The sequence below is a fragment of the Gymnogyps californianus genome, chromosome 16, assembly GCF_018139145.2.
Source record: "Gymnogyps californianus isolate 813 chromosome 16, ASM1813914v2, whole genome shotgun sequence".
Taxonomy (NCBI): Eukaryota; Metazoa; Chordata; class Aves; order Accipitriformes; family Cathartidae; genus Gymnogyps; species Gymnogyps californianus.
Window position 1 is genome coordinate 11,948,857 of NC_059486.1, and position 25,788 is coordinate 11,974,644.

Here is a 25,788-nt window from a genome sequence, read left to right on the forward strand (position 1 = left end):
TCCCTAAGTCAAATAAAATTCATAAACAATAGGAAAAGAAATTAACCACATGGGGGTTTTTATATCTGTAAAAAACAATAAGACTACTTGGCTGCATTGCACATAGGCAATAAAATTAGATTCATTCAGATCTCTTTTAATGTAAGCCTCGTTTCAGGCTGTAAGCAAGAAATGTCCACTGTGCTTTACAAAGGACGACGACTAGAAAAATCAATGCAAACAAATATCCCTTTCTTTTCTGATTTACCATTTATATGAGAGATGACAAACAAATGAAGTCTCCTCTGAGTCTGAGCGTAGTTGTATTAGCATTTTGCTAGTACCAGGCAGTATACAAAACCAGCCATCGTGTGTGACACCTCCAACACCTACAGGTAGCTGTTTTAGGGGCACATCCTGGTTTGTGGTGAAACAGGTTTAACTCAGCCAGCCTCTTGTACCTGCTCAGTGATATCAGGTTATCATCTCAGTAACTCCAAGGTTGGACTGTCTCGTTCCTATTGCTGACTGGACTGACTGCTCCACCATCCATAAACAGAAGGCATAAAGGTGATTACAAACATAAGAAAGTAGTTTTACATATTGTCTTGCAGTCTTTCCATATAGTCCCTAAGTTCCTTGGAATCACCAAGATTCATATCTTGGCATACCCATTTAATATTATCATCACTGTCAAATAGAATTGAGTTGGTGTAGGGGCCTCCATCCTCCGGCAGTATTGTTGTATATGAGGTGAACTTTACTCGCTTCTGCTTTGGCCCAGAAGGATTTATAGGTTCACTTTTAACTTCTTTTTCACAAAGGTACTCAGAAGATCTGAGGATATGATTATGAAGAGTCTTCTGAGAACTCCCATTAAGGAGAAAGTTGCTTTCTTCAAACTGCATTCCTCTGTCAATCATGGTAGTGCACTCCTCTGACGGGAGCGAAATGTCAACTGGGTTTTCCAGCAGTTCAACCTCGTTTCCAAGCCAGACCCAATCATGGGAATGGGGGATGTTGCCTTGCTCACTCACAGCAAACCTTTTATGCCTGTACTTCCAAGCAAATGCCACACAGTTGATCAAAAAGACCAAGATTGCTAAGCAGAAAACACACAGCAGGGCATACATGCCAATCTCCAAATCTGTTAATCCTCTTGAAGTCAATGTGAGATCACTGGGATTGTTTTCTCCTGGTATTTCTACTTGTGTAGGGAAACCTGTGAAGCCAGTTGGGTTATTTTGGAGCTGGCCATCCTCCAGGGATTCCTGATCAATGGGAGATATGAAAGTTGTGCTTTTGTTTGCATTGTCCTCGTGACTGGACATGTCCTCATGGTTTTTGGACCATTCTTGTGCTGTCCGCTCTTGTTCTGCAGGTTTCTCTATAGAATTGCTTGCATGGCTTTTAAAATCTCTATCCACATCGTCAATGTCATTAGTGCTTCCTTTTTGGTCAGAATCTTTTTGACCAAACTTCACTTTGACACTTCCTTTCCCAACAGCCAGAATGCTCTTCCGCTTAGTCTTTTGACATGGCTCACTGATGACCATTTCAATTTTAATCAGAGGTCCTTGCCCATCCCCTTCTGCCACCACCCCAGGCCATTTGGACTGAAGGTTTTGGTGTGCAGACACTACCATCTCATCCAGTGAAGTGATGGTGATCGAGAAGTCCTTGGAGTCATAGATATCTAACGGCGTCACTGACCCATCACTGAACAAAATCCAAGCACTGACTATGGCTTCCTAGGGGGAGAGAGGATGAGGAAAAAAATGTGTGAAAGGTAAGAGAGCACGTATCAGACACTCAGGTGTGCAAGTCTGTTTGACATCACTGGCAAAATAAACACACAGTTTAACTTTGGTTTATTTTGTTTTTTAAAAAAAGAAAACCAAAATGTCTACTCTGCTTCTCATATTCTTCTTGCAGATTTGTGTTCTCTAGGCCACTTAGGCATTTATCTCATCTTCAGGAACTATCAAAGACACAGCCATCTAAATTTAATAAAAGGTGCCGACAAAAAAAAATCAACAATTCTTTTTTTCAGTCTGAAGTGAGAAGCCTCTTTTGAATGCCAGGGCCTCATGATGAAAATAACAATATTTCCAAAGCCTGGTTAATTAATTTATAAAGGACCTGTAATGGGGAATTTCTGTAATAGTGCAGTTCTAATGCCATATTTAATACAACGTGCAGAGCTGTTGTGTGTCAGAATGGTGAGCCCATTCAGCCCATTGAAACAAACTAGGTTACGAACACATCTCAATGCAATATTTTAAATTTTCTGTCGTGCTTTCAAATATACAAGATTATGTGAAATATACAAAAGTGATTGTAGTCTTTTCTGGGAACTATAGAAACACTCACAAAAACGCCATTTTTAAGGATGTTTTGACCAAAACAATTTGTCTTCTTACTGCAAATTGCTAGTGCTAAAAAGATAGTTACGCTTTCTCTAGTGATATAGTCTCTCAATTCGATAATAAATACAATAAAAAAGATAGATGTAATTTATTCTGTGGTCTCATCGAAAGCTATTTAATTCCTCAGATTATATGGTTCAAAGTAAGTACAAACTCATCAGATTTCAGCAATGCAGATCATGAAAACTTCTGTACATGCAGCCAAAAGTCCTTTTGGCTGAACTGACGTTGTGAGACTATTAAGGCATGGGGTTTCTACCTCTGCTTACATAGCTAAGCTGTATTTTCCCATAGAAAAAGTGTCTTGAGTGGCACGTACATGCTTTCTACAGCATTATGCATGCACAGACATGTCCATCGCTCTCCCTGTGCTGCACAGGTCTCCAAACTAGTTCTGAAGAGTTTAATGGTCATTCTGTACGGTTGTTTGCACCTGTAGGAGTTGGTCAGTAAGATGAACAGCCTTTGCTATGTGAAGTTACTGCTTTTCACAAAGTCATACATTATATGTGCTGTCTAAAATTTACAGCAAGTAGCTTTTCCCTAGCTTCTGACAAAGCACAGTAAACAAATAAATTAATTCTATATACTACTTTGAACCATACCTGTTTCGGAGTATGAAGGATATCATATGCAGAGGTGGTAGAAACGATAGCTCTCTTATTTCCTTTGCTGATTTGTAAGGAGAGGGACAAGCCTGAAACTAGTTGTACTCCTAGATCTGTAATGGTTACACGGTCATCTAGAACTATCACTGTCTTCTCTGCCAAGATGGAATCGGAAAGAGGTGACAGAACCTTGAAAGAGAAAGCAAACGCCTTGCATGAAACAGCAACTAACTGTTGTAAAGCAAGATTAGACTCTAATCGGCATAACACTTCCGATTAATCTTGGGTTTGTCACATCCATGTATAAGCTATAATTGATGTTTCCCCCAAGACATTACACTCATTTGCTGCTAAATTACTTTATTTACAAAAGTAATTTAATAAAACAACCAATCACTTCAAAATTACAGCTTCATCTCAACAATGGACTATAGATTAAATTAAATAGATTTGTTTTTCAAAAAAAAGTCATTTTTGTGTGGTCTATAAAACCTCCTGTGAATGCAGTATAGCACAAGACATAGTTTAAGACACTGATTAACGCTGAAACTCAATAAGGGAATAAATAAGTGTACAAAGCCTGGCTGATAGGAACTTGGCCTGATGCCTTTATAGGGACAGAGGACCTGAATGAAATGAAAGCGACATTTGCAAAAGGACTTTGAAAATCCCACTGGGTGCCTGTCTGCATTTTTCAATGCCAAAATAGTCCTGTCAGTTTGCTCTAAGACCTTGTTTCTGACATGCTCAGAAGGAGACAGTCCTCTTTCTACTGATGCCAGAAACAGCTGGTTCAAGCCCAAAATATTTGAGGTGCGATTTGTCTAAACTAACATGAGAAAGCTGCAGCGTAGCTACCTGCATCGGAGCTAGCTGCCTTCTGCTCTTTTATAGTCACTGGAGTGAAAGAGATGTTTTAAGGGCAGAAATCCCTTGACCTCTTTGGGGTGTTTGTTTTAGGCTGAAAGGAGCTGAGCCCTAAAAGTACCTGTTCCTTTGTGTTGACTACAAAGGAAAAGTAGTGTGACTGGAACATTACGGATGTCTCCAGTTAATAAGAGCCCCAATGCTTTTATTCCTTTATTTTGATTAATACGCATGAAGTTAGACAGAGAGACAAGTGGTGAACATGAACACTCTGAAAGATTTCTGAAGATTATTTTTGCGTCCATTTTTTGTTTCATTTTGTGAGCATAAAGGGACTAATTTTTCAAAGACGTTTAAGCATATAAAGATGCATGTAGATCTTTGGTAAAATTTCCTAACAGTTAGGTTCATAAGGTCCCACTTAAATTAAAAGAACCTAGTTGTGTGCATCATGTAACCTGTTTCACTGTTCAGAAAATCTCACTGTGTTGCTAGTCACATTAACATGGATAAATCCCTTCAGAAGTTTCATCTGAAGGTATTTTACGGAAGTGACAAATAGCAAAAATGAAAACCCATTCAAACTTCCTTTTATGTTTAGCATGTAAATTTTTTTCAGCTTGTTTTTTTTCTGAGAGCAATTAATTTTATAAGATAACTAGCTATTGTGTGTGTGTGTCCAGAACTCTCTCTACAGAAGCTGCAGATATGTCTTAGGCTGTACCTGGACCGTGGTGATGCCATGCTCACGACCAACCAGAACTCGGCCATCTTGAAGCTTAGCAATCTTGGGTTCTTCTACTTTCATGAAATCAGTCACAAGGTCAGTGATGTCAAACTGCCACTCAGAGCCTAGCATATAGGTCAAGTGGCCTCCAAACTCAGAGGATTCAGCTACAAACTGTGTGAGCACCCGCACCATTGCATGCTGATACTGGAGGGTACAACCTCTTCCTTTTTTCTCATCATCCTCTTCGTCCTCACTGTCACGGGTAGGCCTGTGAATAGATCCAGGTTTGTTATCTGCATTGCCATGATCTCCCTACAACACTGCAGAGCTTAAGTTGCATGGTATTTTCAATTAGATTAATGTTATCATCATCTGCTGCTGTGTGAGAAATAGGAAACCAGATTTTGGATGTGTACGTTACTAAATCTGGGTGAGATGCTTGTACAGCTTTTTTGTGCTGTACAATTTAACAGCTATTGTCACTTCTGTTAGTGAATTCTTTGTTTGAGTGGGACCTCCCAGCAACTTGAAAATATGTCTGCCATTGCTGAGATTTCAGTGGAACCACCGGTTGTTCACTGTGTCTCCAAGCCGCAGTCACATCTTGCAGAGGGCTAAGGAAAGCAGCGTGAATTGTTTATGAGAGGGCAGTTCTGGAACAAACCCCTGTAGCAGCTCAGCAGGGATGGGAGAAGATGTTTTAGCATCCTTTCCTCCACCTTTGCCCATAACATTTGTATCACTTTGCTCATCTCTTCAAAACTGTTGTAACACGTTCAGGATTCCCTGCTTAGGTAATGCCGCCCCACCTTATCCCACATCTCTATCTCACAGGTTCATTAAGCCCTCTGCATTTGAGAAATATACCATGATTTCACCTTAAATCTCATATAGTTCATGCAACTGTCTGGTATATTTAGTCACGTAATGACCACATGGGGCTTCCAAAAACACAGATTAGGCACTTAAATTACCACTCAGGACATCAATGACTCAGATTACACCATGCCAGACTGGTGAGACTACCACTCTTCAACACAGACACATTAGACACGCTTTCTTTAACATTTTCTAACTATCTGTCCCCCTTGCAAAATATAACCCATGACAATATAACAGCTTTCCATAAACCTTATATAAGGCGTTACAGTGATCTGTACCGATAGCAGTGCTGTCACACCTCACAGAATTTCGTCTGGTTCAAAACCCAGTTTCCCATAAATTCTTTTTTTTTTTTTTGCTATTGTTTATTCCTTGGGACAAACACATGGATTCTCTTATCTCTTTCAAGTCAGGTATTAAGCACTAGGTGGTCACACTTTTACTCATTATGCCCCCATGCTGTGGAATTCATTGCTCAGAAATAATTTCCCTTCCTCCTTTACTTATTTATTGAGCCTGAAGCCACCTCTATAGCAAGGGTGGGAAATACAGGGTAAGCCTCTTATTTTTCACAGTATTTTGGGAAGTAGTTTTGTGTTTACTGTGTTCCTTTATCTTCTCCTTTGAAATACCAGCTATGAAAAACTATTATAAAACAGAATTGCTTTTGTAATAAATTGTTTTATGACAAAGTTGGCAAACAGTAAGCTGAAAACGTATCTAAGAAAAGCCCTTGTGCACTTCAAAATGATAGAAACTCCTGGTGTTAGAGTCTAATACACTGGAAATACATTTTCAGTGCATCACTTGTTAGGTGAATATATATATTCGGCCTCAAGTAAATGGTGTTTGGTACAGTCTTTTTGGTTTTCTGTGTGTAAAACAACAGTGTCCATCATTAGTCGCTGAATGAAACATCACTGAATAACCACTGAATTGTTAAGAAAAAAACAGGATCCTAAAATAGGAGTTACATTACACAGAGAAATTAGTCTTACAGAATTAGACGAGCTGGGTATTTCAGGGAAACTTTCAATTGTTCTCTCCTTCCCAACACAGGTGTGAATGAGCTGAAGCCAGCCAGTCAGCAAAACAGCCACAAGGAAAGTACTAGAAGGGGGATATTCATAGAGCTTACGTGGCCCATGCCTATTTAGATTGCTTTTGGCTTTACAATTTGGCTTTATAATGCTATAAAAGAGTTTATGAACTCCTTAAAGTTCCCACTTCCAATTTATTCCTGTATTCTGACCCTCTTCAGCTCACCTAAACCATAACCCAGCTCTGAATAATCTCAGACTTTGGGAAAACCAGGTTTAGCTCTGAGATTTTCAGATTCGACCCTCTTTTAGTAATACAGACAGTAACATTAGTACCCGTGCAGAATTGGAGAAAAATGCGCTGAAGCTATTCAGGTAAGAAGTACTTATGGGATTTTGGGGAGAAGAGCCACAGAACCAGTGGGAATTGGTTTTCTTATGGGAAAAGAGACACAGAACCAGTGTTCTGTGGCTTGAAGAAAAATGTTCACATGTTCAACATCCACGCTGACTGAATTTTTTTTACACAATTTTTTTACACAACTCCATTTTACACAACTTTCTGTTTGTTTCTGTTATAGAACCAGATGTTTTACTCAGATCCAATGTGTTACTGTTATTCATATTTATTTCTGTGCTTATTTAATTCTACTTTCACTGTTTAAAACTTTAGACGACTGGGCTATTCAAGAGGAAATATATTCACAACAACTTTGAGGGAAAGAATTTTTCAGGCCCAGTCCCATACAGCTCATAAACGTGAGCTGTGGGAAGAACGCCCAGAGATAAGGAGCGTTGCATAAGGGCCCAGAGGGAGCACTCCTGCCCTTATTACCAGCCTTAAGACTGTAGGGGCAGCCAGTACTACCAACCACAAAAAGACGATTCAAGTCCAACTCTTTCCTTGTGGTATCTCTAACAAACAAAGGTAAGGGCTCCATTTCATTCCAAAAACATTTATAGGTGTTTGTATCTGTATACTTCTCCTGAGAAATACACGGTTTCTATTGCATGCAAATGTGGAACATCAGAAAAGCATCCCTAAACCATGGAATGGGCAAGGCACTTTCTTAGGTCAGTGCAAAGTAAAGAGGGAGGTGTTTGAATATTCAATACAAGCTTTGCAAGTCTGCTTTACCAGGTACCAACTCAAGTTCTTTCTTTTTTTTAAACAAATGATATCCATTTCCACTTCAAAGCCACAAATCCATGATTCAGTTAGTAAGTCAGAGTATTTCAGTGTTTTGTCTCCAAAATGTTTGGGATCCACTGAATTGCATAGTTCCCTCTGAAGTCTTAAACTTCTTGTTACAGTGTTTTCAGTAGGCTTAAAATCCGTCATTAAACAGTGAGCTCATTTTCTTTTTAAGACATATCCTCATGAATATAAGCTATTGCTGCATATTGTGCTTTTTTTCCCCTTGGTCATCTGCAAGGTTAGCTCTGCATATCTCTCAGAATCCTCATCTTATTTCTTGCTGCTTGGCAAACTTGCTTGGAAGATTTTTTGCTTTTCTGGAGTGAACCAAGGTTGCCAGCATTACATTTAATTTACATTTCACACAGAGAAAGCCTTTGCCAGAGAGCTGAGTTAAAACAGCAGCCCTGTTACAAGGGTGCCTGCTAGCACTGATCTAATCAGTGATCTGTCAACTTTATATTATAGACACTGTCTGTGAGCAGTTTAAGTATGTCTCTCTCAATTTGCACCACTTTCAAACCAGGCATCACATTCTTGGGCCAGATGCTAATTTTCTGTTTAAAACCCTCTACAGAAATCAGTTTTGCTGGTTTTGAATTTGAAATACTCATTAAAGAGAGTCATGTATTTAAAAAACATTTGCAACACCCCTAATTGAAAAAAAAAAAAAAAAATCTGTTTCAGATACAAAATACAAGCCACTAGAAGTTGATTTAGTGGAAGCTACAGAAATAAAAGTTGCACATAGCTCCACTCACAGTTCAAGAAGAAATGCAATTTGGTACCTTTACAGATCTTGAAAATACAGTCTACCTATTAACAAAAATCTCTATGGCCTTATCTCCATAGGACATTAAAGTCAGTTAACTAAAGGAGTGAATTTACAGCGTGTTCAGCCTTTGTGCGGATGTTGTTATTCACAAATGGAATGGTTTGAATCCAGTTTCAGTTAATTCACCTTAAAGTATGGCTTTATTTCTGAGTGGCAGCACTCACACAGAGGTTTAGCTAAAGCAGTTTATTTTTTCCTGCATTTAACTTAGGCTAACGTTCCTGCTTTTGTCTCTAGTACTAGATAGGACCAAAGTAGAGCTGCCAGCTAATTAACCATTAGTTCAACAGACTGCCATTCATAAGCAATACCATGTCTGGCTTTTAACTGTTTCGTAGGTTTCGAAGGTTTATGCTACTCAGAGGTTTGCAGTCACCATGACTTAGTAATGGCCTTATCAGCTATTGTTCAGTAAGGCCAGATGCTGGTAAAAGTCCAGTAAACTATGTGTCTGATGCTAAAGCATATGCTGGCGTCATACTGCGCGATGTCTGCCTCCCTGGGAGCCTCATGAAAATAATGTGCTAGCCCAGTTGCAAATATTTACTTGAATTTCCAGCTTGTTCTGTGAGACTTTAGCCATGCAATTCCTATTAATGCCAGCTGAAGCCACTCATCCCATGTAAATGTATGTGCACAGAGCTAGTGCAGGAACTTCAAGAAGAAGGTAATTATTTTGCAGATGCATGAGGAATCAAAATAAGTGTTCTTGTTAGACTAGCAGAGTCTGCCTGGACCTCTTCTACACTCTAATATTTGACTTTAATTTAAATATACACCTTTCATTTGCTGAGATTGTGGGCTTTTTTGTAGCCCATTGCAGGAGTAGAGTTTCTGTTAGCCCATGCAAGTTCAAGGACTGCGTACCATGCATTAGTCATGAGTCGATCCATGGAGCTGACTTTCATCTGGAAAGCGAGGCTCTTCATATCTGCAGTAGCACACACCATAGATCAAGTTCTCCTCCGGATAGTAATAAAGGTTTGCCATATATTTACAGACTGATCTGGTAAATTGTATTACTGCTCTTACATAGGGGAGACTATTTTTCCCCCCCCCGGTTTCTGGCATAAAAGCAGCCTGTTTTTTCTTTCTGTTTCTCTAGCAAGTTCCTGCTCTTACAGCAGTTCAGACCAGGTGAAAACTGACACAGTTCAAACCAAGCTAGGCATGTGGCATTTGTAAAATTTTTGTAAAGACCCTGTCTTTTTCATTGCTTGGTGGAAATTACTCAAGAAGTTAGGTAAGCAAACATGTCTGTAATCACATGTATTTTACAATTACAAACATGACAGGGTTTATAGGGAGAAGCAATACATTTTATTAGATCAACAAACATCATTGGAAAGAACAGATGTGATTTGGGGCACATAAACACTTTTTCAGGTCTGAAATAAAAGCAGCTATATTCAGATGAAGAACAGCCATGCTGAGGCAGTACTTCCATAAGCATTTCTTTTGTCGACAGCACCAATAAAAACATTTCAAAGATTATTGTAAACCCAGTTATATTTTGCCATCTGGCTCAGCCCCTCAGACAACTGAACCAGCACAGCCATGCTGAGCATGTGGGAACGAGGCAGTGGGGGAGCCAGAGGAGATGAAGAAATGTTTGGAGGTTGCTGAAGTGTCTCTGCACAATCCCTATAAGAAATGCTCAAAAATTTTACCTTCTGTATATTGATGAATTACTTTATAGCACTGTTTAGTTCTTGCCAAGAAGACAAGGGAGTGGTGTGAAGATACCAACCCTAGTGGACAGTAGAAAATTGTTTTGTCTGTGGTGAGGCGAGGAATGAAGAAGACACATTACAATCCTTCCATGCCTAAACCTGAGGACAGGGATATAGTTTCAGTTGACCGGTGGGCCATGTGCAACTGAACCTAAATTTAAGACTGCCTACGCCTTAAGCCAAAAGAATCCATGAGTTAGATGCCCTCTTCTTTTCAAATTAGTTTCCTTTATGGATAGATATCAAAAACCTCATGCAAATTGCAAATACTGGCTCTGACATGAAAATGAAGTTGAAGCAATACAATGCTATGGCTACCACACCTGCTGGGAAATGCTTGGATTTTGATTTTTTAGAAGATTAAAGCACTCTCCTCTCTCTTTCAAACCTATTCTCAGGTATCCCACAAGACAACCTTCTCACTGTACAGCACTAACACTGTATTATACATACTGGGCAGGCACTGTGAAGAATTACAGGCTGAACCATTGTTCAGAATAAGCGAATGCGGCCTCCTGGCTGTATCACTGAATGAGGATTCAGGAAACCAACCTGCAGCTCCTGACTGTAGTCCAAATGTCTTGTGTGCTTCAGGTCACCATTTAAAAACTCATGATAAAACCTCCCCCATGTTTAGGATATTGGGAAACATGTAGCTATGAAGGAGATGGAGGTATAAGCAGATTAAAAATTAAAGAGAAAAATAAAAAAAAAAACCAAAAGGAAAAGCCACTAAGTCTCAGGTAAAACCCATCCAAATCTAAAAATAAAGGAAATGTAAAAACCTTATGTACAAAGTAAATGTCAGAGTGAGCACAACTAATGCTAGTCCTAGACTGCCTATTGATTTAGAATACCCCCCCAAAGTTAAAAAAAAATCCATGTGAATGTTCCATAAAACAAGAGATAATTTATTTCTAGTTGAAACCTTTCCCGTTCACACGGGCATGGACTGCTGACACACAATGTCATAAACCACCAGCTGCAATTCTGGGGAATGATACAGTGTCCATACTTTCTCTTCCACCCTTCACGGAAAATGCTTGCTGAAGACGTGCCAGCAGTTCAGATGCAATCTGAGCAGCAGCAAACTCGTACCGCTTGCCAGCTTGCAAACAGAGCAGACTCTCAGACCATTATCTTTATTTCAGCTGGCCAAATAAATCAGAACTAGACACCAGGGGGTAAATTTCCAGCACTGTCTGTAATGGGTTTAAACTCAGAATGTCCACGACTGTTAACCACAGTTGAATGTCTAACTCACTGAGCTTGCTGCTGAAAGTTTACTCCTATAATAAACATCAACAGCCTAATCCTGCAGCCATTTACTCAGCAAAATTCCCACTGGTTTTAGTAGGAGCTGTGCCTAAGGGAGTGTTACAGCACTAAGCACATTACAGGCAGAAGAAGGTAAGTTAAGTGAAACTTTAAGCAGCCGGCGTATGTTCACTCCTCACCTAGCACACCTCTTCCTGCCGCGAATGGCAACTTTGCCTTTATCACGGAAGCAAACACACAAATTTCTCTTGTGCCGGATCCTCACCACCTCTTCTGTCACGGCCAGAAAAAATGTCCACAGAGCCAAGAGGTAAGTCAGTCCCCTTCTTTGGAGCTCGTTATCTGAGTACCCTGTAAATTGTGTCCTATTACCCTTAGTTTTATGCCCTCATAAAGTGTTAGATAATTCTACTCCACTGCTGTCTGTTTGGGCTCTTTAAGGCTCTTCAATAGCTGAGATGTTCTCCTGGGCAAAGCAAGTGCTTTAGCTAGAACTGCCACAGTGTTTAGCACTACAGTTACTGCTGCCAGAAATGCTTTTTCACTGTACTATAAATTTGAGCTGGTGTCATGCCTTGTTCTCCAGTAGTATTTTTCAACTTAGCCTGAAATCCACCAATATAGCAGTGTTCCTGGAAGTTCTTAATCTTGCAAATTGTCCAAATGATGGTTATTCTAGAATGAGTGTTTTCAGTAGGGAATGATGGGAACAAAGCTCAAAATCCCCACCCGCCTCTCCCTCCTTTTTTCCCCATCCACATTTCTCCTGGTAGAATCCATTCATCAGAATCTAGTCTTCAATAGGCACGTAAGTGGTTTTTTGCCTAATTCAGATCTGCTGAGTAATGCTCCAGCCTGGTCTGCTGTACAGTGCATCTGTACAGAGACTGAATAATCATCCAAAGTCACAGAATCACAGAATGGTTTGGGTTGGAAGGGACCTTTAAAGATCATCTAGTCCAACCCCCCCTGCCAGTGCCCAGTGACCTGACTCCCTCCTTGGCCCTATTTTATTTAGCACTGTAGGCAGAAACTTAGGCACTGGCAGTGCTGAATATCACACACACACAGACGATGTTACATACAGGATGGGAGAGGTCCAGGTCCTTTTCCTCAGATGTGCACATTGGAGTGTATGATACAACTTCCCGAAATAGTGTGGAATTGATTAATGCTCCAGGCAAAGCCACTGACTTTTAAACGATATAGATCAGGATAAAATGTAGCCTACTGATATCATTGTTGGATGTTTTAATGAAGGCTAAGATAGACTGTAAAGCTAATTTTAAACAGGAGAGTTTAGATTCTGAGAAATACTCTAAAAATTTGTTGTGTTCTAAAATCAGAGGCCCTGGGCACGTATCTGGACTGTGCCAATGCTGTGAGCATACCTTTTATTGGAGGTGACGGGTATCCTCCAGCCTTTGATCTGACTAAGCTCTGTATCAGAGATCTCTATCTGCAGCGGGAGCCTTGGAACCCAGACCGTCACTTCTAATTGGGTGGTAAAATGCTGATAAGTGAAGTTAACAATAGTATCCACTTTGCTTTTCATTTCCTTGCCATTAACGAAGATGGAGTCACATCTGTCAGAAACCTTAAAGAAAAAAGAAAAAAGAAAAAAAGATTAATTAGGAAATGAATAAAAGTTCCTGAGGAAGCACGAGGAATGATACATCAGTCCAAAGACAACACTGATAATGTGAGTCATGCATATTGCATTTTCAGTTTTCTAATTAGTAGCAAACAGTGATAAATGGACCCCAGGGAAACAGTTCTGCTTTCCTCAATGGATACTACTCAAACTACAAAAATAATTTAATGATGTTATATAACCTATGTGAATCTTTTATACTAGGCAAATTAAACTCTTCATGAATCAAACTCCATGTGCATCAAAGTTTATGTTTACAACTTGCTTAAAGAACCTGGAAAAATGGGGCCATATGTTAGTAAGAAAAAGACTGACTCAGAACCATAAAACAGAATCCTTTCCTTTTTCCTTGAGCACTGTAATGCTGAAAGACAAAGATCCCCTTATGGCTCATGAGCAGAAGTGCAGCAGAAGCATTAATTTTTAGAACTTCTCAGTAATTGTTTTAGCAAAATGTATTCATAGTTGCTTTGTGTCATAGGAAATTACTGCCAAAACTAGCACGTGCGCTCTATACTACAACTCATCTACCCTCTTGGTCTCAGGGATCCTTTGGCAAAAAATCAAGGTCCTGAGCACAGGTCCTATTTATATAAAGAACATGAAGTAGCAACGCATTTGACCTGCATCCTGGAAAGACAGAACTCCTTCTTCATGAGGTACATTTTTTTAATATATTTATGAACATGTGTGTGTGTATACTTTTAGATTATATATATAGATACACACACACATTTAGATTAATGTATAACATGTTTATATATGTATATATGTGTATGTATGTACATGCATATGTACATGTATTTGTATCTATATACAGGTTTGCATTCCGCTTTGAAGCGAGAGAGAAGTGATAGTCTCCAACAGAGTCCATGTAATGTGGTTTTAATCTTTTAAAACCATGGCTTATGAGATGTAGTTGTGTTACTGAAATGGACTTTGTTCTCTTGTCAGGACTGTTCTGTGTCATGTTGTATAATGCATCGGGACTCAGATCTGAAGGGATTCTGGCTAAGCCAGTGATTAAATTCTGGTTTACTGGAGTTACTAAGATAACTCAAGTAGACTTCAGTGGGGAATATGCTGAAACACAGGCTGGTTTTGCTCTGCAAACGTACCTCAAATCTTTTCTGATTTTAACAGGAATTAGGGGTTACTGAGCCAAGAAAAATTACAGAAAATGTGTAGCAGCCTTTTTTTTTTTCTCAAAGGCAGTCCTCACATATGACTTTGAAATTAAGTTTGTCCTGCTTTAAATCTTGGAATAACGTTGTTTTTCTCTTGAGCTCTAACGTGGCATATTGCTGTTAGATGGACAATACCTGAGTTCTACTATCATATGGAGCACATTTAAATAACAAAATTTTGCCTAAATGGCTCTCATAATGCTTTTAAGATTTATAGGCAACTTGCCTAAGAATCAGCTACTTCAGAAGCAAAAGAATACATGCAACCTTTATGCAGGTCATTCAGTGACAAGTTTTATTTCCAGAATTATTGTGACAACACTGAAAATTATGGCAACTCTCAAGCCAAGCACGGAAGCAGAAACATTTGGGAAACATTGTGCCAGCTGAGCTGTTGGTATATATCCACTGAACATCGACCGTATCAAATGACTGTTTCACACTTAGTGAGACCACACAGCCAAACTTTTCAGATTGTCCCTTTTATAACCCCACTGTACAACTAATGTCATTCTCCTGTACTGCTTATTATTAGGTAACAGCTTTGCTAAAAATATTGTGAAGTGCCTTGAGAGTCTTGTTAGCAAAGCTCCGTCTGATGTTTTTCTCTCCATATGCAATGGCCATATATAAAGTAAAAGAGCTGCACTTCCACGTTTGCCATTTTCAAGTCAGCTTCTCAGATCCTAATCAGTGTACTGAAACTACAATCAATTGCTTTTTTACAAAGGGTCTAAGCCAGGTTGTGAGGGATGGGGCAAAGGAAACCAAGTCACTCTTCTGGAGAGAATACTCCTTCCACGTAAATGCTGAATGAGTACAAGAATTTAAAAAAAAAGAAATCTAGCTTTCTGATAAAGAGCTTCAAGTGGACTCCAGGCTCAGGAGTCCCACAAATGAGATGGAGCATACTCAGAATCTTTGTTTCCCCCTCATAATGTGTCACAAGTGTCTCTGGAAAGTTTAAGCACATTAAGTAAGCCCATTAATTGAATGAGCAGTTGAGATTCTAAATCATAAAGCCTACATCTAGGGAGTTTTGTGAGGATTAATACAAGGCAGAAATAATTAATAAAACTCAAAGAGGGAGGGATAAACATCAAGACCGGATCAGGGGAATAACTAATATCTGACATGACAGCGGCTAATATTTTAGATTCTCTTCTTGCTGCTTAAAATGTTCTTGTCTTCTTGTCAGCAGGCAAGAAAGGTGCTAAATTAGGGAACTGAAAGATGGACTTTAATTGTAGCTGTAAAAATATCAGGCTAGGCTTACAAATTTCATAGATTATATGTCTAGATAGAACCATTCAGTCATTTATATACTGACCAAGAGGTAAGTATAAATCAGTATATATAACTATGCTATAGAAGTTCACCTAGTGGCCTTGTGTAGAGTTCAGAGCTCATGTTTCACTTAAGTGTATCTTCCAGAAAATAATCCAGCCTTGATAAGAAAACTTGAAGAGAGACATTGTTGTTTCAGTTCTCTATCTGGAATTTGGGTTTACTCTATTAGGTAGAAGCAAACCGAAGAATTTAAAGGAAAATTAAGGTTGTGCAAATAAGGGTGAAAACCACAGCAGTCAGCTGAATCCAGCTGAATCCTGTGATGAAGTATGTGAAACCATGACCACTGTTAACCATTCAGGCTAGACCAAAGCTCGCCTGAGGAAGCCTCTGTTACGCTCACATGCATTTAATTACTGCCATGCTTCATTCACTACACCTTACAGCAGTTGTTACTTGAAAGTAGATTTCGTTCATCTGAAGGAAACAAGAACCTTGAGCATGTATAGAAAATGCCCAGCACTCCTATTTCACCTGGGATCTACTACAGACCCCGGACAAAGAATTCATTTCATCCAGGTCTCAGATGAGAGCTGCAATTTCATGCCAACAGCGCTCTGACACTCCTCCAAAGTGAAGAGGGAATGAGAAACACACGTTAAGCTTTGGGGACTCAATGCCAGCTGTATTTTCTGGCTGATGGCCTACAGCAAATGTTCCCCTTCACTTTCTCCCCCTTTAAGTCTCTTCCATACTTTTCTAGTTACACTCTGACTGCTAGAAGTGGCTCATGATGCTGCTGGAAGGGGAACTCATATGACCTGCTGCTGGAGTTTGGGGAGTGCATGCCTGTTTACATCAGAAAGCACTCAGGTTTGCCATAGTGCAAGCTCTGACGCAGCAGGGTGGCACAGGCAGACTTACATTAGCAGGTGACTTAACACACAGATTTCTTTTGAGCTGCTGGTTCTGAGGGAACAAAGAGGGAAAATGCTGTTAAATCTCTCCTGCAAACACTACACAGTGAGAAGACACAGCAAAAACTTAGAATGCCACCCTGTCATCCAAAATGCACAGAGCAAGCCTGTTGAAAACGGTCTGTCGCTACCCATTGTCAACCGCCTGACAAAATCAGAAAGTGCTATTTGAGACAGTTTGCAACCAGGAGGGCAGGATGGCCGGCGATGTGCTCTGGTATGCAGGTCAAGAGAAAGAGAGCTGCAATTAACCTCTCCAGGCTTTGAAGCAGGTGGTTGGCTCCAATCCCCACAAGTAATTGTAAAAAGCACAATTTGCCCTGTACAGCCTGTCCCAGCCTCCTCGTTTTAGATTAATCCAGTACAAAAGTAGCTAGCAGTCCAAAAGAGTAACTGGGAAACCATTCGATGTTCAGGTCAGCAAAGGTTTATACACCCTTTGGGTGAACAGGTAAAACAGAGGGAATGTGAACTGACAAGAAAACAAATAATGCCTGCTGCATGGTTCATCTTTACATGCAAGTTTGATTCCAAAGCTCATACCTTACCCTCAGCTTGCAGGTCATTTTGTAAGGAGACTGAATGAGATAGATGTAACAGAAAACAGTCACAATCCTTGTGGCTGTTAACCACTCAGGAGTTTTTCGGTTAAACAAGACTTTGCTGCTGAATGCCTGCTTGGCACAAATATTTTTTCCCCAGCACTCTCTTGTGTGGGAGGAGAGAGCAAGATGGCTTCAGGAGAGGGCTACCACACGGGCGTCTCCAGTCAGCAGCACTTCAGGGCTTTCCCACCCCATACCTCATCTCCAAGTTCATCTTTTTCCACCTTCAGACGTACACTTCTCACTAATACTTACATGAATGGGGTGTGTGCACACAGCTGTGTATGACCTTGTATAATGAATGTTAAAGGAAAAACTACTACCCAAAGGAATTAATTCTGTTTAATTTGGTATGAAGCAACCGTGACTAAGTGGATGTAAGAGTGATACCAAGTACAATGCCAAACTGTCCTATGGCACTTTTCATCTGTGAATTTTTGACACACAAAACCCAAAAGGATGGTGGTATTTTTACAACCCGTTTATAGAAGAGGAAACTGAGGCACACGCAGTGTGTATCAGAATTGGGTCTAACACACAGTCATTTCAGCTGAGAGCTATAGCCATTTGGTTATCCAGTCAGGTCCCCAAATGATTTAAATTTGAAGTTCAAATTCACCCTTGAAAAGAGGTCCCTTTTACACTTGCTTTCAAAAGAGCCTTCACCAGTACTTCAGCAGAACTGGCCCTTACAAGAGGAGTTTTTTGCCTGGAGTCAAGATCTACTGGCATTTAAAGATACTTAAGTTTAATGGGACAGATGTGCAGACTTCTTCAGTTTTGTAACCCTGGTTTTTCAACAGTAAACCCCAACCTTATTGCAATCCCTGCCTGAGACAATGCTATTTCTGAAGTCCAGCATAAGAGGCAGAGCCCCGAACGTGGTCTGGCTGCAGCGACCTAAGTCCTCTGCAAACAGGCCCACCCACCACTGGTCTCGGGAGCCGGAGCTGTTGTGGAAGAAGAGGTAGGAATGACAGACCGGCAAATTGCGGACGTTTATAAAAGGTCAGAGGCACCGTGCACAGTGGTGCTTTGCAGTGAATGTGTAAGGGATGCAAAGTCTCATTATTGTGGCTGAGGCTACAAAGAGAACAATTGTAACAAGATTTTAAAGTGAATGATGCCTAGAGTAAATGGCTCATTCTCATAATAATCTTAAAACTGTAATTTTGTGGTATTTCCTGAATGCCTTCTTTTCCACCTTTTCTGCGGCATTGTTCCTGGCATTGTCTTGTTAGCCCATTAGGAAGGACTTGCTGAGCTACTTCAAACCCTTATGCTGTGTGTTTTCCTTCTGCCTCTTGCATCTTTTTATATGGCCACAGCATGGCTGTATCAGTTTTTTTTCTGGTTTGGATAATTTTGTACTTTATTTTTATTATTGCTACATGTTTGCTTTAGAAGCACAGTCTGAAATTACTTCCTCAGCCTGAGGAATCTGGCTTAGTGTTTGGGTAATAGTTGAAGACAAAAAGGAGGATTATTCTTCTTCCTATCCTCTTCTTTCTCCCTCTTTCAAACAGCTAGTTACCTCTGTGCCTTCCCTGTCTCCTGTCCCCTTCTGCACTCTGCACTGCCTGAAGCCATTGCTGGAGTCTCTCCTAAACCAACGAAGGGACAGAAAGATACGCCTCATGTCTTGAGACAAATAAACAAACAAAGGGTTTTCCCAAACCCTTTTCAGCTAAGAAATGCTGTTTTTATTTAAATTCAGAATTATGCCTGGCAGTAGTCAGTATAGAAAATGTAAGACTTCTTGTTTTGGCTGTAGTTGTATGTTATGTCATGACATGTTGATTATTCTAGTGCACAATATTTGCTCATATGCACGTGTCAAGGCATAACATGAAAGTAGAAATTTTCATTACATTTTATTTCCCTTTTAAAATAAAAACTAATTGGCCAAGGTTGAATTACAGTTCTGCCCCAGAACAACATACTGTCTCCTTTTGGGCTTGTGTGGCAGAGACAGTTGCGTGGCTCCCCCTGTGCTGTTAACTGCACACAAACCTCTGCAAAGCACTTCTGGGCCGATCTGTGAGACTCCGTTTTTTTCTGTACAGGTGCAGCACTGCTGCGCGGGCCTCCTGCGCTGAGAAGCCGTATTGTCCAGCAGGAGCCAGCGAGGTGAGAAGCACCCCGTGAGGAGGAGACGTTGCCCTTGCTTCTGACCCCCATGCAGCAATGCAGTGCAACTTCCAAAGCAGTCCTTGCATTGTACGTATCAAAGCATTGTATGTGGCCTGCTAGGCTTAACAATGCATTTATTTCAGCCTCTTCCACAAGCAGGGATTTTTCTATGCAGTTAATTCCGGCAATAGTTCTGCTTCCCCCCGCCCCAGGTAATTATGTGTACTGGGGTCTGCAGATATTGTCTCCAAGCAATTTGGGGCAAATGGTAGATTAAGAATATACAGAGTAAAGGATGGCAAATGACATGATGCTGAAATTGAAACTAATGAAAACAGAAGTTTTATTCCCTTTTAATTTTAGACATGTGCAGAATGGTCTTGGAAGTGTCATTTTTGAAACAGTCTTTTCACATTAATTTGGTTTTATTGGCAAATCAGTTCTCCAAGTACTGTTCTCTAGAATGGCTGCTGTAGTTTCAGATGTAAGTGTCGGCTACAGGAATCCCTCGAGATACATTCTAAGGTTTGTTTCCTACTTAGAAACAATAGCAAGAGTTTAAGTCAAGTGTTCCCCATCCCATGCGTTCGATATGTGTTTGCTTTTCATCTTATCAGTGAATAACAATGTTACACAGAAACAGTATACAAACTGCATAATTCCATGCAGTCCAGTAGCTATACTTACAAATATGAATATAATGACTTTTCTCCCCCTACTACCAGCTTTCACTGGAGAAAATGTAAAAACTGAAATATGTCAAGATGAGCCTGGAGCGTCTCCAATGCTCTTCATCTTAAGTAGTCCTAAGTTGCAACATCTGCTGAGAAGAAAACCACATACTTCTACACTGAAACAAGAGGTATCCCTAATCTTGTTGTCTGGGGAAATTTGGATTGGGGCAGGAAAGTTTGTTCAGCCCCCACAGCACTGTGGTGTCCTGTAACAACAGGCCAGTCACATCATCTGTCAGCAAGAATATCGCTGTGTTTGCGTTAGTTACTTTCAGATACACCTGCTCTTTTTTTAATTACCCAAGGTCTTGATCTTAGAACTGCTGAAGTCAATCCAATTGAATTAAGTGGAGGATGATCAAGCATCAAAGGCCAGAGTTTCAGAGGTCAGCAGGCATTTAACCAGGTAGGTGGAGATTTCCAAAACCACACAAACGAATCCATTGGGAAATCCAGGCCATTTTGAAATTGTCATTTTGTAGTAGTCATTCTTCCCAGTTTTCTTGTCCTAAAGGACTAAAGTGGGAGATTCAAAACTCATGTCTGGACTTCAGGTTTCTCTCATTAGAGACAGAAGCACAATCTGACAGAGTTGGTGGCAGCACAAGTGCTTCAGCACTCAGCCCAACCCAGACCCAGTTCAAGGCCCCAAAGAACAATCCCCATGGCTACAATGAGCCACACAGAGGACGTTACAGATACAGGTAGTAACAATATCCATAACTGTGTTTGCCAGACTGGGCCTATCCTGAAGCCTACTTATGGCACTGGTACAAAATACAAACTGTAATTTATACTCAGGTCTGAAAGGTAATGACGAGGAGTTAGAAGCAAGATTGAAAGGAAAACCCTTTGTCCAGGAAAGCACAGATCTGGAAAACCAGACCATAAACTGAAGTGCTATGTGTTCAAGAGACCAGAAAAACATGATGGTCTGAGCGACAGGCTTGTGGAGGGGATTATCAGTTACACAGATGCACAGAGCTCCACGTGGACAACACGAGACCATTTAAACAGCAGCTCAGCAGCAATTAGCACAATAGAGTTAGTGATACCCTATTGTTTTATTGAAGAAGCCTCTGCTCATTTTCTCTGTAGATGTCACTATTTAACACTACTGATGAAGAGAAGCAGGATATTGGGGGAGGAGGGAGATGAGACTAGGTATAGCTTGTAATGATGTGAATGGGTATTTGAAGTTTTAGAGTGTTTTTACCTTTTAACCCCCATTGAAATGCACTGAACTAGAGGGAAGGACAGCATGGAAGACATTAACATTTTGGTTTAACAATAGAGACAATTGCTGTGGCTTAGAAAAGGTGCAATGATCCATGAATGTACAATGAGAATTTAAAAACCTGCTGTACTGAATGAAGTGTGCACTATTCAAAAACTGTTGATCTATGCAAAATTATTAAACAACACATGAGATCTGCCAGGATTTCAGTCCCAGGTGCAGAGCAGCTGCTCTCATTCACTTTCCGGCATGCCGTGCAGGGGCGTTCCTGCTGGAGATGATAAGTTTGGCGGATGCACAGGTTGAAAGGGGAGGACCAAAGAAGGTGGGTGTGCTTTCAGACTCCAGCCTGCTGCTCGGCCTGACTTAATTCAGGCTCGGTAATAACTGCTGTGCATCCACGGCGGTGGTGCAGCTGCTAGGAAGGGCAGATGCTCTGGCGTTTCGTTCTTATTGATTATACAGAGTGAAAACTGAAAGTGACTGGGGGGCAGCTAATAGCAGTACACGGTGGCTGCCAAAATGTTCTCTGCTCCACGTACCAAGTTCCTTTACTAATCAGCTGAGCTTTTAATTGCACTTTTTCTACAAAAATCAAGCTGAGGAATTCTGTCGGAATTAAAAGTTACTGTCTCTGCTCTCCCCACTGATTTATCACCACCATGTGCAGATTAAGGAAGAGAGATGTTCATTAGGTCAAATCAATGACCATATTAAGACGCTGGTGTCTTTGGAAGATAAGAGAATGTTCACAGTACCTGGAATAGACAGTGGTTGGTCCATCAGCAATGTCAGCTTCCCTGCACAAGAAGAAATGATGCTTGATACCAATAACTAAAAGACAGTGGTGGCTGTCTTGCTATTGATCTTAGCACCGACATTTCTACAGTCGGTTGGGAAACCAGATGGGACTCTACTTTGACGTGTGAAAGAAAAATGGGATGTAACTGGTAGGGGATACAGCATGCCTTTTTTAGGTTTGATCCAATCCTTGTTGAAGTAAATGAGAAACTTTCTACTGATTTATTGGCCTCAGACCAGGAGTTTTAAAGGGTGTGAGGACTTCACTGTCTACTGTAACACAATGACAGCCAACTGTGACACAAGCTTGGAATAAGGAGATTTTTAGGCAGTGATTTTTCAGAGGCTGAAGTTCTTCGGTATATCATACTTCAACATGTTTGGACAAACTGCAATTATCTGTTTATCGATAGAGCAGCAGTTCCACTGCCAGGATGCAGAAGACCAGGTGCACATGAAACTTATCTCATGTGGTTCAAGCTCATTTAAATCTCAGGGCAGTTTGTGTTTGGGGGAAGCTTCCGGAACACTCTTTTTTTTCATTCAGCCACTACTTTTGTTGATAACGAGAACACATGGACCAGAGCTCAGAGCAGGATCTCCTGCTTCCTTGTCCATTTGCGACTGAAATTGTGCCAGTCCCATTCTTGCTACATGAGTTTCTGTTTCTTTTAAGCAATGTAGGATGCAAGTCAGCATGGCTTCTACTTGCCTTGTCACCATGCTGCAGTACGTCTCCTGGGCTAACATCCTTCCCAGACAGGCATGCTCATCTCTAGACAGACATCTTCATTCTTTGCACTGAGATAAAGGATCTCTCACCAGCACAAATTCTAAGCACATGCTTGTCTGAGGTGGCTTTTCCTTAAGTATTTGATCCTTAAACTTCTGCAGATTAGGTATTACCAACACTTGTTAGTTTAAGTAAACATCCACGCGCTTCATATTCATCAGCTGGTATCCCAGAAGGGCTTAAGAGTTGTTTATCTGGTGAAACCCCAGCATATGGTCCCAGCTCTTTCTTGCACCAATTCTAATTGCAAACATTGAACCTGTTCTGTATAAACTGTTAATTAGGTGAAACTAACACATATGTTTGAGCAATAAGCTAAGGTGGTTTTTTTTTCCCCTTTCTCTTTTTTTTCCCCCACTTGAATTACTCACACGAACAGGGTTATAGGCTAACAGAATAATTTACACATCGTTGAGAAAAGTAAGAGGGGAGAATGTTCAGGCAGATGTAACATACTTCAGTTCCACTGAAGTTCTTTGTAAAATAATGGGCTTTAAAAGTAATCTTCTGTGTACTAAGTAAACTTAGTGTTCATGATTCATGGCTCTAATCCCTGTGACTGGAATTTAAGATCTAAGGCTCCATGAAATTAAAAGTAAAAGAAACAATTACATGCGTATTCATTCAATTTCATGTATTGCGTATCCTTCAATTTTTCCAATGAAATTTTAACAGGGGAAATAGAAGTTTCTAAAGAATGTGTACTTGAAAAAGAATAGCAGGTCAGTTGTAACTGCTGAGGCTAACCAGCTCTTCTGTACCTGCTGGTTTCTCGATGTTCCTGGAGAATGCAAGTCACCTCCAGATTTCCTCATCTTCCACAAATATTTCATAGATGCGACAACACAGTGTGCAAAAAGCTCAAGGACGCTAAGTGTGTGCAGCCCTCGTGTAGGACACCGGCCACTCAGCCCTTCCCAGCTGCACAGAAACGCCGTGGAGTAAATAGGAGGACGCTCACAACAGGGCCACTGCACATAAAGTCCTTGTGCTGCTCCTGGACTACTCCATAGAGGAAGGGAGCCCTATATGCTGCTTCTCCCACTGAAGGACAACTGCACCCCTTCCCTATGAATGCAGTTTGAATATATGGCAACTACAACAGCACCATAAAGCCACAAGCCCAGAAGAAGACTAGACAGCCAAGTAATAAAGCTTGTGAGCTTAACAGTATTAGGAGTAATGTGTTAAGTCATGAATGTTAGCCACACTGATCTAGCCTTTAATCTTGTCCCAGTAATGAAAGGATACACCATCCTTATCCCAAAGGATCAATAGAAAACCAGAAAAAAATCCAAAAAGAGCTTTTAAATACAGAGCAGTACACTTCTATTTTGTAAAGAAAACTCTGGTCCTATGCCTAGATACTAGTGCATCGACATTCATAAGTCTTCCCAGCTAGTTTTTAGTCTCTGAGCAACAAATAATTCATTAATTAGTAAAAAAGGAAAAAGGGGCATTCAGACAGCAAACACAGCCAACAAAAGCAGCCCTCAAACTGCATTCATTCAGCCAAGTGCTTCAATAAAACTGTTTGGAGAGAATGTCAAGAGCCCTTACCTAAAAAAAATTACCTTCCTTCTCTGGTCTTACCAGGCTAGACTATACTAGACTGTTTTATTCATCTAATACTCGATGATGCAGAAGATCAGCATTAGGAGAGAGTTCCCTATTCAGTAAATGGAAAAAGCCAAGCGACATAGATGGATGTAATTCAAAGAATCGAATTTAGATATATACAAAGATGGTGCAACTTCCTCGCATATACAAGACGGTCACACAATCTCTGGACATCACTAGATGACACATCCTATTGCACTGCATGCACTACAGTCCTGCTAATGCTTGTAATTTTATCACAACACTCAAAATATTTGGTGCTTTCTATGAAAATTCCCATTCCTGGAGTCATATTAGTCTGTGAAAAACTAAACGTAATTTTTCAAATGAAAAAAACCACCTAGCTGTAGTGGGTACTATGAACAGTTTAAAAATGTGGACTCCCTAAAGGCTGAAAGTACAGATGGGCTCCAAAAGGGCCCCAAAAGTATTTTGAACCTGATTTTTAGCCAGTGGTGTTACTTTTCTGGAGGGAGGGTCTGTGTATACCTGTAAGGCCAGAATAGTCACTACAATATTCCTATATACTGTGCATAGCAAAAAGCACTTTTTAAATGATGGCAGTATTGTAACAATACAGGGGGCTTTATCTACAGCACAGGCAAGATGAGAGAAAAAATGTTCATCGGCTACAGAGGAGCAGATGGTGAAGGTAAAAAGGGGAGTTCTGCTCTGTCCCATCTTCTCCATTCCTGTCCCAGATGTCCCAACTCCCATGCTAGCACTGGCTCTGGGAGCTTCCCACTGGACTGTGCTGTGTCATCTCCTTGGTGACTGCCCGTGCTGAGCTGTGCTCCCACGGACGGGTACTTGCCGGGAATACTCTTGGACAGTCACTCAGGGAGACAGAGGGAGGTCCTTTAGGATGAATGCACTGGAAAGAAAAAAGTCTCAGTGTATCAAAAATAAGGCCAGATTTCCATTCAAGTGTACAGTCTCGCGGCTGTTGAAATTGTCAGGAAGTGACTGAATGACACAGCAGATCTTTTCCAAGAAAATATTTCATCTCTCTTTAATGTCAGAATGACACAATCGTGAGACTTAGCTTAACTCCTTAAGGCAAAGTGCTGGATTTGCTTCTGTATATAAACAGATCTAAGATTGTGCTGAAGATGGCATGCTTCAGTTGTGACGCAGCCTCAACTTAGAAACTTAAATTCTGCATATAAATTCAGAGG

At 40.5% G+C, this 25,788-nt stretch overlaps 1 protein-coding gene and 1 long non-coding RNA gene across 2 annotated transcripts in view; one reads left to right on the forward strand and one right to left on the reverse strand.

Moving 5' to 3' along the window:
- LOC127022818 (uncharacterized) overlaps positions 1–6,714 on the forward strand; it is a 63,690-nt gene extending 56,976 nt beyond the window's left edge. Inside the window, exons 2-3 of the long non-coding RNA XR_007767377.1 lie at positions 4,567–4,706; positions 6,555–6,714. This is a non-coding gene — a long non-coding RNA (uncharacterized LOC127022818). The remainder of the gene's footprint in view (positions 1–4,566; positions 4,707–6,554) is intronic.
- The window catches only part of TMEM132B (transmembrane protein 132B), a 258,825-nt gene continuing 233,612 nt past the window's right edge, over positions 576–25,788 (reverse strand). Inside the window, exons 6-9 of the mRNA XM_050906609.1 lie at positions 12,971–13,176; positions 4,608–4,881; positions 3,014–3,205; positions 576–1,730 (exon numbers count right to left, since the gene is read on the reverse strand). Coding sequence (XP_050762566.1) covers positions 576–1,730; positions 3,014–3,205; positions 4,608–4,881; positions 12,971–13,176 — 1,827 coding nt within the window. The remainder of the gene's footprint in view (positions 1,731–3,013; positions 3,206–4,607; positions 4,882–12,970; positions 13,177–25,788) is intronic.